This window comes from Cotesia glomerata, linkage group LG6, assembly GCF_020080835.1.
Source record: "Cotesia glomerata isolate CgM1 linkage group LG6, MPM_Cglom_v2.3, whole genome shotgun sequence".
Classification (NCBI taxonomy): domain Eukaryota; kingdom Metazoa; phylum Arthropoda; class Insecta; order Hymenoptera; family Braconidae; genus Cotesia; species Cotesia glomerata.
In genome coordinates this window covers 13,679,276-13,691,773 of record NC_058163.1, presented here as the reverse complement: position 1 = coordinate 13,691,773, position 12,498 = coordinate 13,679,276, and the positions used below count along the sequence as shown (strand labels likewise).

General features: G+C 32.5%; 2 protein-coding genes across 2 annotated transcripts; one reads left to right on the top strand and one right to left on the bottom strand.

Moving 5' to 3' along the window:
- Window positions 1-8,467: 8,467 nt before the first annotated feature.
- LOC123267956 (protein ALP1-like) lies at window positions 8,468-9,632 on the bottom strand. The gene is made up of 4 exons (XM_044732840.1): window positions 9,536-9,632; window positions 9,272-9,320; window positions 8,920-9,187; window positions 8,468-8,854 (listed from the first exon to the last, which is right to left on the bottom strand). Exons 2-4 carry the CDS (start codon window positions 9,292-9,294, stop codon window positions 8,468-8,470), a joined length of 678 nt encoding a protein of 225 aa, XP_044588775.1. The 5' UTR covers window positions 9,295-9,320; window positions 9,536-9,632.
- A 952-nt stretch (window positions 9,633-10,584) lies between these two features.
- Window positions 10,585-11,676, top strand: LOC123267119. Its single transcript, XM_044731639.1, has 2 exons — window positions 10,585-10,797; window positions 11,053-11,676. The coding sequence occupies exons 1-2, from the start codon at window positions 10,695-10,697 to the stop codon at window positions 11,352-11,354; spliced, it is 405 nt and encodes a 134-aa protein (XP_044587574.1). The 5' UTR covers window positions 10,585-10,694; the 3' UTR covers window positions 11,355-11,676.
- Window positions 11,677-12,498: the final 822 nt, after the last annotated feature.

Here is a 12,498-nt window from a genome sequence, read left to right as displayed (position 1 = left end):
GGCGAGGCATCAACAATGAATCAGTTGATGATTGTGTAGATCGTAAACCTAAATCGTGGTCATATCTAGGGTCTGGGTTGACCTGCTGAATGCTCGAGGAATCATGTTGGTTAAATATCAACGGTGAAGCAGTTGATGGTGTTGAATCTGAATCTTGATTGTAAGTAGCTCCAGAGTCTCGGTTCATGGATTTAATTTTGGGTGGATATAGCTGTTTTGATCCAGGCGACGAAGGATTTAAACTGCATTTTTGGACGCTGGTACCAGTAGTTATAGTTGTTTCGCTGGCTAATGTAAAGTTTTTATTTTTTCTTTTATTGGATGCAATTTTATTTATGTGCTGAATAAATTCTTTTTCTGTAATTAATTCTTCAGAACGGCTATTAGCCCATGCTAAAAACAAAAAAAAAAGTTCCATCAGTATAAACTCCCACTTTTTCAACAAAAATATAAAATTATAAAAAAATTTTTTAGGCTTCATTACTTACTATATAATGCATCAAACAATTGAGAATTAATAGGTGTTCGTGATGTTACGTTGCCTTTGGCACAAAAATTACCTACATTACTGCCGTAAATCTGTATCAATGCTTCTTTAACTAAATTCTTCCAATCTAATAAATTCGAATTCCCACTCTTTTCTGCTTCTCAATATAAGCAATTGCAGACTTTGGAAAAAAAATGTTATGTTCTTCTGAAATTCGGGCCTGTAAATAAAAATTTTAATGTTGAAAAAGTATTAAGTACATATTAAGTACAAAATATAAAATATAATCATACCTTTGTAGCTCCAGGTATTGAAAAACTATTACGTGATTCCTGAAAGCAAACATTTGGAATTTAGTACACCAAAAAATTATCCTATTGGTCTTGAGAGTAATTGTAAATAAAAGTAAGTTTTTATTTTACCGAATTCATCAAACTTAAATGATTATCCGAATTGTGATGCCATTTGTCTTCTTTTTCAACTGCAGAAATGACCTTTTGGAAGAATTGTAGTTCAAGCTCAGAAACTTAAAGGAAATGTAAAGTATTTAGTAAAATCATATTCAATTTACTGAAAGTATATCACATAAATTTATTATACAGTGTGTCCCAGAAGTAACGGACGCCATTGTAGCATCTGATAAACAAAATAATTCTGAGACGAAAAGTCCTTAGCTATTTTTCAATCAGACGCATAGATAATTAATTATTCATTAAAATAACGTCTTTTTATACGTTAGAGAGAGAGAGAGAGCACTAGTGTCCAGTCAAGTGCGTTCAAAACGAAGACGCTTGCACGTGTGAATGTGTAAGTAAATATGAGTGACTACGTTAGCTATAGAAGCTAGTTAGTCATACAGTTAGTTGTGTCTTTGTTTGGCACGTATTTTACTGGACACTGGAGCTTTTTCTCTAACAAATAAAGAGACGTTATTTTTAATTAATAATTAATTATCTATAAGCCAGTCCCATGGCTAAGCGGTATAATGCTTGTCATGCTTGCTTGGGACTGGTGAGGCGTGGGTTCGAATCCCGGTGTGAGCTGAAATTTAATTTTCAGTGAATATCGGTGCTCGTAACTCATGCCGGGCTGTACAGGTTTGGGTTTTTCGATGGTTTCCCCAAGCCCTGTGCTACCGGTGGGGCACAGGCAAATTCGTGCAGTTTCCCCAAAGTCGGCCCATCGCCGCATTACTCTCCAGGCTGAAAAAGTATGTAATACCGCCAAACTTATTCTGCCAAACTTAATGTACCGATCAGCCTGGAGTCCCCTTCTGGTCTCGGCCGGACCCCCATCGAGACAGAAGTCTGAAAAGCGGGGTTAAAATAAAAAAAAAAAAAAAAAAAAATTAATTATCTATGAGGTTAATTAAAAAATGGCTAAGGACTTTTCGTCTCAGAATTATTTTTTTCATCAGATGCTACAATGGCGTCCGTTACTTCTGGGACACCCTGTATAAAGTAAGAGTACTTATTTCCGGTGATTTATTGTTTGACAATTTAGCCACTCGTTTATTGGCTATCAAGCTGGTTATTTTGTTCGTGTAATCATGCTTGGAAATTTTTTCTTTTGATTTCAACAATACCCATTCTAAAAAAAACATTAAAAAGAGTAAACTTTGAAACGAAATTATCTAACAAGTTATATCAAGTCAGTTTAACTGAATATAGAAGCTGTGTAATATTTTAAGATATAAATGGTTTAAAATGGGATGAACCAAAATGTATAATTAAATTAAAAGTCTCCGGAAAATTCAAATTCTAAAAACTAATGTTTGATTTTTAAACATATTAATTTTTTAAGCCTATGGCAACATTCAAGTTAAAAATTTTTTAAATACTCACGAAAAATTCCTTCATAGATGTCATGGTCAATTGGCGGACGTGAGTTTTTATTTCGACCAATAGCACTATAATTTGCAATGCTATTTCCATAGATTTCCATCAAAGCTAGTTTCAATATTTTTTTCCAATCAATCACACCTGTTTCTGTTACAGCACTTTGTTCAATGCTTTCAATCAATTTAATGGGGAAATAAATGTGACAATTCGGAGAAATTTCTTTCTGAAATTAAATTCATCGACTTGTACTATTGTTTAATTTACATTGAAGACGAATAACATGAATTAAGAAAACTTATTAGATACTTATTCCAAATAAAAACTTAAATACTATACCTTATTTTCTCCATTTACCTTGAAGCTTTTTATCATCTATAAAATAACAAAAAAAAATATATAAATTATGAATCAGTAGCTTATGTATTAAGAAAGAAAGAAAAACAATTATAACTGTAATACAACAGCAATATACTCGGTAAAAAGGGAAAATACCTTCGACATTTTCGTATTCTGATATTGATACGCTGCAGATAAGCCAGCGTAAATTTGTTTAAAAAATTTTTTATTTTCTTCACTAGCTGTATAAATATAAACAAAAATAATTATGTTTTGCTTAAAAAATAATTACAATTATAATAATAAAGAATGCAAAATGCCTACATATGAATATAGATAAACATTACCTGTCACCGGTAAAAAGGTGTGTAACGCTCCCATGTCTTCAGTGTCAGAAACTAGTACTTCAATATCTTCAGTAACTTTTTTACTTTCATTATTTACTTGTTAAACCAGCACATTTTATTACACTATCTATTTCTGAACAATTACGCGAGCTGTATAATAGACCAGGATTTTATCACCGACTACAGCACCGTTTCCGTCAGCCGGACGCAAATTTTAATAATATTAATGATGTTTATGATGGTTCTCTTTACACAAACCTAAGAAGAAATGGTTATTTATCTAATCAAAACAAAATATCATTTATGTGGTACACAGATGGTGTACCGGTTTCTAAATCATCACACATCAGCATTTGGCCTCTTTACAATTAATGAATTGTCTTTCAAGGAACGAACTAAACGGCATAATTCAATATTAGCTGGACTATGGTTCGGTGATAAGAAGCTTGATGCAAATTTATTTATAGACAAACTACATTTACAATTTACAAAACTTCTGGAAGGATCAAATTATATTTTACCTGACGGACGAGAAATATTTGTGCAAGCCGCATTATTATTTAGTACGTGTGATAACCCAGCTAAAACGCATTTCTTAAATTTTAAACAATTCAATGGTTTTTATGGTTGCCCAGTATGCTTAGAACCTGGAGAAAGTTATCGATGTCCAACAGGAGGAACAACTCACGTTTATAAATTTACTAATAATCCAAGTATGCAAACATCGGAGCAGTCTCGAGAGTATGGCAACTTAGCACTATTGAATAATAAAGAACATTTTGGTGTAAAAGGACCATGTGCTTTGTCGAATATAATACCAGATTTTATCGCTGGAACGGCAATTGATAAAATGCATTGCGTTGATAATGGCGTGGTGAAAAAACTCTTGTCTTTATGGTTCGATAGTGCTTACAGTAGCTTTCATTATTCACTGTACCCTGTAATTGAAGTGATTAATGAGCGATTGACAAGCATAAAGCCACCGAAATTTGTCCATCGATTGCCTCAAACCTTACAAGAATTAACTCACTGGAAAGCTTCAGAATTAAGAATGTGGTTTTTTTATTATTCACTTCCAGTTTTGTCTGGCATAATGCAAAATATTTATTTCGAACATTTTATGTTACTAATTACAAGTATTGCATATCTAACTGCTGACAGCATATCCAATGAAATGATTGACAACGCACAAATTTTATTAAATAAATTCGTCCATGATTTTGAAACACTCTATGGACTTCAAAATTGCTCTATCAATGTGCATTCACTCCTTTATTTACCGGAATTGGTTCGTAGGATTGGACCTTTATGGTCGACTTCTTGCTACGTGTTTGAAGATTTAAATGGACAGTTTTTAAAATTAATCCATGGTACGAAGCATATTGATTCGCAAATCGCAAGCACACACGGTCAGGTTCTTCGAATGCAACAATATCAAGAACAATTACCCGATGGACCTGTAAGAGATTTTTGTATTTCTAGGAAATATGGAGTAAAAATTTGTGAAAAGTTATTTAGACATTGTTATAGTGTTGGGACATATAGCTATTTCGATGACTTTCCGCAGTTTTTACATCGTGCAGTACATCATTTATTACCCATCCGAAACATCAAGAAATATTGTCGATTATTAAAGGACGGTATATTGTATATCTCAGATCAATATTCATGTGATTTAAAGACAATATCATCTGATGTGCAGTATATTGATAACACGGGCACACCTCGTTTTGGCAGGATTTATTGCTTTACTAAAATTACAGAGTGTGAATGTTTAACTGCATGCCATTGCAATGGCATTCATCATGCAATAATTAAGAAGTTCGAATTTAATAATGCATTTCAATTCATAAGATAGGATATCTTCGCAATTGATAAAATTTTTAATCGTTTAATATCTACATTGTGGAAAAAAATTTTTAATTGTTAACTAACTATTTTTTTTTTAAATAGAAAAATAGGAAAATTTTCTTAAAAAAATTTTATCCACACGATAGGATATCTTCACGATTCATGAAATTCTGAATCGTTTGATACCTACATTGTAGAAACAAGTTTTTAATTATTCACTAACAATTTTTTTTAACAAATGGAAAAATTAAAAAAAAATTAGGAAAACGGTTGACCCTAAAGGCCATCTCTGCAACTTTCCGCTGATTTCGTTAATACCTGGATGCCTAAAATTGCACCTATATACGAAGTTTTTGAGCTCTTCATGAAAAAAATCAAATTTCTGAAAGTTGATTAACTCATTTGGAAATTTGGAATCAATTCATAGCTATATTGCCGAATCGATTTTTTAATTGTTAACTAACTATTTTTTTAAACAAATAGAAATATTAAAAAAAAAAGTTCACACGATAGGATATCTTTACGATTCATGAAATTTTGAAACGTTTGATACCTACATTGTGGAAACAAATTTTTAATTATTAACTAACTATTTTTTTAAACAAATAGTAAAATTAAAAAAAAAAAAATTTATCCACACGATAGGATATCTGTACGATTCATGAAATTCTAAATCGTTTGATACCTACACTGTGAAAACAAAATTTTAATTGTTAACTGTTATGTCCGAAAAATTATGATCTTAAAATTAGGTAGCTAGGCTAACGGAGGTTCGGATAACAGATGAATTTCCTTAACGAAAGAGTCGTTAAGTTTTTATTTATGGGTCCGTGAAAGGTGAAAACCCCGGAGAGGGCCCCCTGAATAAGACAACCGACCTCGGAAATAATAAATTGTCCTCCACTTACTTTTGTGAATCCTGGTTCCTACGACGATTCGGCCTTAGATTGGACTTTGTACCTTTGAGTTCCGCTGCTTGGCTTCTCCCTTCCTCCGGCTGTCTGGAGATTGAAGGTCGAAGGTTGAAGGTTCTTAATTTAGGAATGATGATACACTTCGATTCGAGTTTTCAGTATATATATTCTGTTTAATTGGCCCTATGGGCAAACACGTCTTAACTTACACTATTCACTTATTAACTAGTAACAATTTAAAACAAAGATTGAAAGTTTATGAGTTCGTATATAAATTCACAGAAGAAGAAAATAATTTGAGAGTGGGACCAGGTCACGGGAACTGCGGGAATCTCGATTATCGTCAAAACAAATCGTGGCTCGAAGAATCACTATCACAGAACTCAGAAATACCGTTAAGGAAATCGAAACGAATAATTAGGGGGAAGACGACTAATTAATTTAATAATTAAAGTCTGCCTATACGTGTTAGGGTATAGGACTCACCCGGGCTTTAAGGCAGAACTGTTACCTTGTAAATAAGCTGTCGATTTATAGTGTTCACGTCTTTTATCACCTCGGTTGCGATTCGTTAAGTGCGGCTACTAATTAAACAATTGGTTCCTTCGATAAGGTGACGATGCGCGGTAATGTGTATTCTTCAGCCACGAGTGAGTTGTCGCGCAGTCCAGGTTGCTATTCCTTAAATATGCAAACGCTGCACCTTTCGGCAGGAATGGGAGGCCCTGTATTATAGACGGTATACCGGATATAACATAACTAACTATTTTTTTAAACAAATAAAAAAATTAAAAAAAAAAACGTTCTCCACACGATAGGATATCTTTACGATTTATGAAATTCTGAATCGTTTGATGCCTACATTGTCGAATTGATTTTTTAAAAGTTTAACTTATTTTATTATAAAAAAAAAAATTAGTTAGCATTTTAAAAATCGATCTTTTGTCGATAGGTTTTCTGAACGATTCATGAAATTTGGAATCGATTGATACCTATATTATGGGATTGATTTTTTTAAAGTTAATTAAGACTTAGAAAAAAACAAAAAGTTACAAAATAGAAATAACTCCGCGTTTCTAAGCGGCCGCTTACTATTGTTATTATTTGCCTCAAATTATAGTTATTTCCCCCATTTTTATCCGACAACGGTTTGAGGGGAATGGCGCACGTGCACTGTCTCGGATCGGGGATCGGACATCGAATCCCCGTAGAGCTCATATTTTTTTAAACTTAACTCAATTTTCGCACTAAAAAAATTTTTTTTTTCATATCGATTCTCTGTTGCGGGGAGAATTTTGATATGGAAAAAAAAATAATTTTTTTCTAATTCTAACTATTTTTTAATGCAAAAATTCAAAAAACTAAAAATTATTCAAATAAATTCAAAAAAATTTTCTTAAGCTTAGCTGATTTTTTTGCTTATAGAAGACAACAAAAGCTATAATTAAAGAAAAATGTAAATCAATTGATTTTTCGCGGAGTTACAGCTATTTGTTTATGAGCATTTGAGCGGAACCACGTTTTATTTTTATTAAAAAATTAATATTTCGTAAACTATTGGTCGTAGAGATATCAAGTTTGGCTTATTTTGTTTGTAATTTAATTCTCTAAATTTCATTTACTGCATGTCTCGACTACTTTTGCGTAGTTTCTGAGATATTTTAATTTATATAAAAAATAAAACAATCTATTTAATTTAATTTTTCCCTCTACGACGGTTATGCATCGGGCATGCGCTGAACGATTACGAGCATATTGCTTACAGCTGTCATAAAGTTACTAAATGCAAAATGTAAACATGAAATTTATTTTTTAAGCTACATCCATCTGTATCGGGATAATAATTGTAATATATTTTATATATTTTTAATTTTTGTAGAATTCGAGCTACGTTGGTCTTTTTTTTATCAATCACTTCATTATTTTTTAATAATATCATAAAAATAAATACGGCGTTGACAGTTCAAGGTCACCACAACTGTTTATCGTTGATTTAAATAATTCTGTCAATGTTATATATATTTTTTTTATTTCAAAATATAAAGCAATTTTTTTAATTATTTTTAGCATTCATTTTTTTTATATTCAATAATTATTTATATTTTTTATTTAATTTAGAAAATTTTCACGTGCTAGGGACTTTTTTAGTACCCAAACTGGCCACCAGGCGGCGCCATTTTACTTTTAAAAAAAGAAGGGGTACCCTCCTAGAATGGCCTTAATAAGTCAACAAATATTATTGTTATTTATTTCGTTTTTGGTCTATTGAGGTTATTTAGGATAGAATCATTAGGATTAGAAAGTAAATATTAGTAATAATTCGAAGTTTTAAATAGTATATTACGTATCTAGGCCAGTAAAGTAAGAAATGTCTCTAACCACATGTAATTGTTGGCCGAGGTTGACAAATATGTGATCTGAGGCTTTCTTATTTACTGGCAAAGGACAGAGTATACTATTTTTCTGTTCGATAGAGCCAGAAAGGGGCAATTTCGTTTAGCGCAGCGCCCGAAAGTTGCCGCTTTCTGGCTGGAGAACAGAAAAAAATTTTTTTTCGAAAGAAAATAAAATAAAATAAGTAAAATTTATAGATTTTTTTAAACATTTCTGAGGGGAAGGCGATAACATATTACATTACGTTTCTGAGCACCTTCAGTAGCCGCTTCTCTACTTCGAATATCGTTGAAGTTTTCATAAGCATATATTATGTAAAACACAGCAGGCAATTATAAAATCGGGTATCAAATCTGTGCGGGTCATATCTAACACTGTCAATAGACTACGAAATCTTTTTTTCAGTAATCCAAATGCACGTTCAATAGCAATACGTGCAGATGAGTGACAAAAATTATAGTTTTTTTGACGAATTGATAAGTGACCGTTATCTCGATAAGGAGTTAATAAGTTTTTATGAATAGGGTAAGCTGCATCACCAACTAAATGACAGTCATTTGGAAATTTCAGTGGATCATTAAGATAGTCATTTACTTCTGAAAGACGAAATACTCTAGCATCATGTATTGATCCAACGTTTCCAGCATAACAATGAAGAAATCTTGCTTGACTATCACATACAGCCTATAAAGAAAATTTATTTTTTTTATGCAAAGCCAGAAATTATCATTCATTATTATATTATTTACCTGTAACTGAATTGAATGGTGACCTTTTCTGTTAACATAGGATTCCGAGTGTTGACGAGGTTTGGTAATATTTATAAGTGTTCCGTCAATTGCGCCAATAACATTTGGAAACCCACTTGTAACTTCAAATCCATGCGAAATATTATCAACTTTTTCAGGATCTGGCCAAACTATAAAGTTAGGTGCAATTGCAACTAATGAATTTACAACTCTACGCACACTCAAGAGTGCTACTGCAAAGCTGACATTAAATTTTTGACAAATCGATCTAAAAATACAAAATTAATAAAGTTTCTCCATTTTTATTTATCTACATACAACATTTATAAAATGAAGAATTTTTTTAACATACCGATATGAATCAGGAGTGGCCATTTTCCACAGTGCAATAAGTAATTGTTTCTCTGGCGATAACATTTTACATCCTGCTGATTTTCTTATTAATGAAGGTTTTATTGTATCCATAAGAAAAGAAAACGTTGATCGGCACATTCTAAAATATAAAGTTTAATTAGATACATTAATAATAACTAATAGTAATTTCAATCTGACAAGAAAAATCCATCGCATTAAAGTATAAACTTGATTACTAATTTTTTGTCTGTGCATTATTAAAATATAATATTTTACGATAATTACCTGAAGTGCGATTGAAATTCTTTTTCGGTGTAAGCTTGCACTATGTCTTCAATATAATTTTGGAGCTTTGGTAAACTTTCTCTTTTATGAAAATAATCCAAGTATGTCCCGGAATATTCCTATAGTGTTTCATCATCACTTTTTTCAAGTTCTTCCAAATCTTCATCATCACTATAATCACTATCATTATTAACGATTTCGAATAAACATTCTACTGCTTGAAAAATAGCTAAATTATTTACACCCGCCATATTGATGCCAATTGACTATTGTTGATGGCCAACTGACTATTGTCAATGCCCAATACAGCTTATGATGATCAAAACGAACGGTATTTAGATGAGTAACGTAAACGTTCGTGAGTCAAGACGAACACCAATAAAATGCGCTTATAAGCGTGAGCGCTGCGAGCGTCTAAGCACCCAAAACGAATACACCCATTGTGTTAGTTGTATATATCATAGAACAAAAGCGCGCTTGTCGCGTACAAGTTAGACGGTTTACGACTCTCAGATTCTGAGAATCGGATATCGATGTATATATTTTAGATGAAAAATAATATTGCTCTCAAGAAAATAAATAGAGTAATACAGTTGAAGTAGTTGACTTGTTTAAGATATATTTGGTTTTGTAAGATTGATAATAATTATAGTTTAAAATTATAATTATTTTAAGATAAGAAGGAAATTTTAGAAGTTTAAACTTGAAATAAATATTTACCGAAATAAATATTTATAAACTATATCTCGACATTAAATTTAGTTATTACGTAGTCTTTTTAAAAAACTGCAACTATATAAATAAAAATAATAACTAATTTAATAATTGTCTCAAAGTAAAGTCTGTAGTACAGCACTAAGCTTTGTTTCAATTTAATCGGTTGTTACTCTGGTGTGTGATTTGTATGTCGCACGTGTACGTACGGCCATTCCCGAACGTTTCAACGAGCTGTGCCGTTTGTCACGAGGTGGGAGGGAGCACGTGTACCATGCGGTCGCATGCGGGGGTTACAGCTGATTTCACTTTTTATTTACAACTTGCAGTGCAGTTGTGAATAGGGGTGAAATATCAGTCTCTGATAAGTTTGGTATGTTTCGAATTGTTCATAGTTAGAAGTTTACTGATATCTAGAAGATATGAATAAAGGAACAATGAATGAGCAGAATGATAAACATATGCTCGATAATAATGAGACTGAAGATACTCCATCTGAGACGTCAGACAAAAATTTAAAAACAGGTAATTTTGTTTTTAAATTTATTTTAGAAGTGGATCCAAATTTTTAGAAGTTATCAATAGATGATACTTTAGAAGTTCTATAGATGTTTAGAAGTTCTATAGATGTTTAGAAGTTTTATAGATGTTTAGAAGTTTTATAGATGTTTAGAAGTTCTGTAGATGTTTAGAAGTTTTATAGATGATTAGAAGTTACATTTATTTAATTAATCGTAAAATAAAATCCAAACTAAAAATAAAATTATTTTATTTATAAAGGGCCTGGAGTATCTGAAAGCCCAGCAATGTCGACAACTACTTCTTCAATTACAACGCAGTCAAAAATTACTGCAAGTCAGACGAGTACACCAACGACTCAGTCAATTGCTGCTTTTCAGACGAGTACACCAAAACTCTGTCAAGCACCTTTGAAAATCCACCGATTTTCACAACAACTCAATCGAGTGGCAGCAGTGGTAGTACCCCTACCACTGAACAGACTGTACAACAAGAACTACTACAGTTCCTTTGTAAACAGCGCGAAAACATCGAGCTTCAAAACAAAGGTTTTGAGGCAATGAAAACCTTGATGAGCCTAATTAATAAGACATCTGAAAATTTATTGGCTGCAGAACGGCTTCGAATGCAAGGTACTCGAGGTAATTTACTTAACTCGATCACTTTTCTAGACGAAAGTTCAACTCATACGGGTGCTGGAATAGATGCTCAATCCAGCCCGCAAGATATTAACATAGAAGTAACTAAGGCTCTTAATGCTTCGATTACTGCTTTAAAAAGTACATTAGAGTCAAACAAAAAATCTCAAAATTATCAGGTACCAAGAAAGTATACTCTTAATTCAGATAGTGACATCAAAATTTGGATGGATAAACTTAAATCTGAATTATCGTCAAAAGATCTATTAGATGTTATTGACCGAACGGTCATTGGTCCTGATAATTTAGATGTACAAACAATTACAAAAAGAAAGCAAGCAGTAAGAGAAATCATTACTAGCCATTTAGATGATAAATACTATAAGAGGGTTCTCACTATAACAGACCCTATTGTGGTAATATCAAGTCTAAAAGAAGCTAAGAGGGTCGAAAAGAATGTCACTCACACTTCTGTTAGAACGAAGCTGTACGGCATGAGACTGAAACCAAAAGAGAGTATTGATGAGTTCTGGAATAAATTCGACAACACCATCGTTGAATACGAGAGCTGTGATAACGCAGTACCTCTGACAGATGAAGAGAAACGGTCAGCTTTTTACCAAGCTGTCAGTAAAGTAATTCCAGAAGCCCGAACTGCTGATTTATTGCATAGGCAATTTAAAGGCAGATCAATGACTCTGGTTGAGTTGAGGTCTCATTTGCTGCAGCTGGAAGCTGAAAAGAAGTCAGAAACTTCTCAAGAACAAGACGCGTGTGCAAACCAAGCAAAACGGTTTAAATCACACCATGACAACTGTTATAGATGCAATAAGACGGGTCACTACGTCAAACAGTGTCCTTTAGCAGCAACTAGTGAATGGTACTGTTATATTTGTAAAATGATCACAATACAAATTCTTGTCCAAAAAATGAGGACAGTCAAAATTCAGGCAGGTCTGACTACAGACGTGGTCGTGGTCGTGGTAGAGGTAGAGGTAGAGGTGCTTTTAGAAGAGGTACGTTCTTCAAAGGAGGTTTTGGTATGAATTTTAAAAATATAAACAATGTA

Bases quoted from the DNA above. Each gene is read 5' to 3' on its own strand.
- LOC123267119 (XM_044731639.1), top strand. From the start codon at position 10,695: ATGAATAAAGGAACAATGAATGAGCAGAATGATAAACATATGCTCGAT. The intron at 10,798-11,052 runs GTAATTTTGTTT...TTATTTATAAAG, and splicing joins AGACAAAAATTTAAAAACAG to GGCCTGGAGTATCTGAAAGC.
- LOC123267956 (XM_044732840.1), bottom strand. From the start codon at position 9,294: ATGGCCACTCCTGATTCATATCG. The intron at 9,188-9,271 runs GTATGTTAAAAA...TTGTATTTTTAG, and splicing joins GCCACTCCTGATTCATATCG to ATCGATTTGTCAAAAATTTA. The intron at 8,855-8,919 runs GTAAATAATATA...TTTTCTTTATAG, and splicing joins ACCATTCAATTCAGTTACAG to GCTGTATGTGATAGTCAAGC.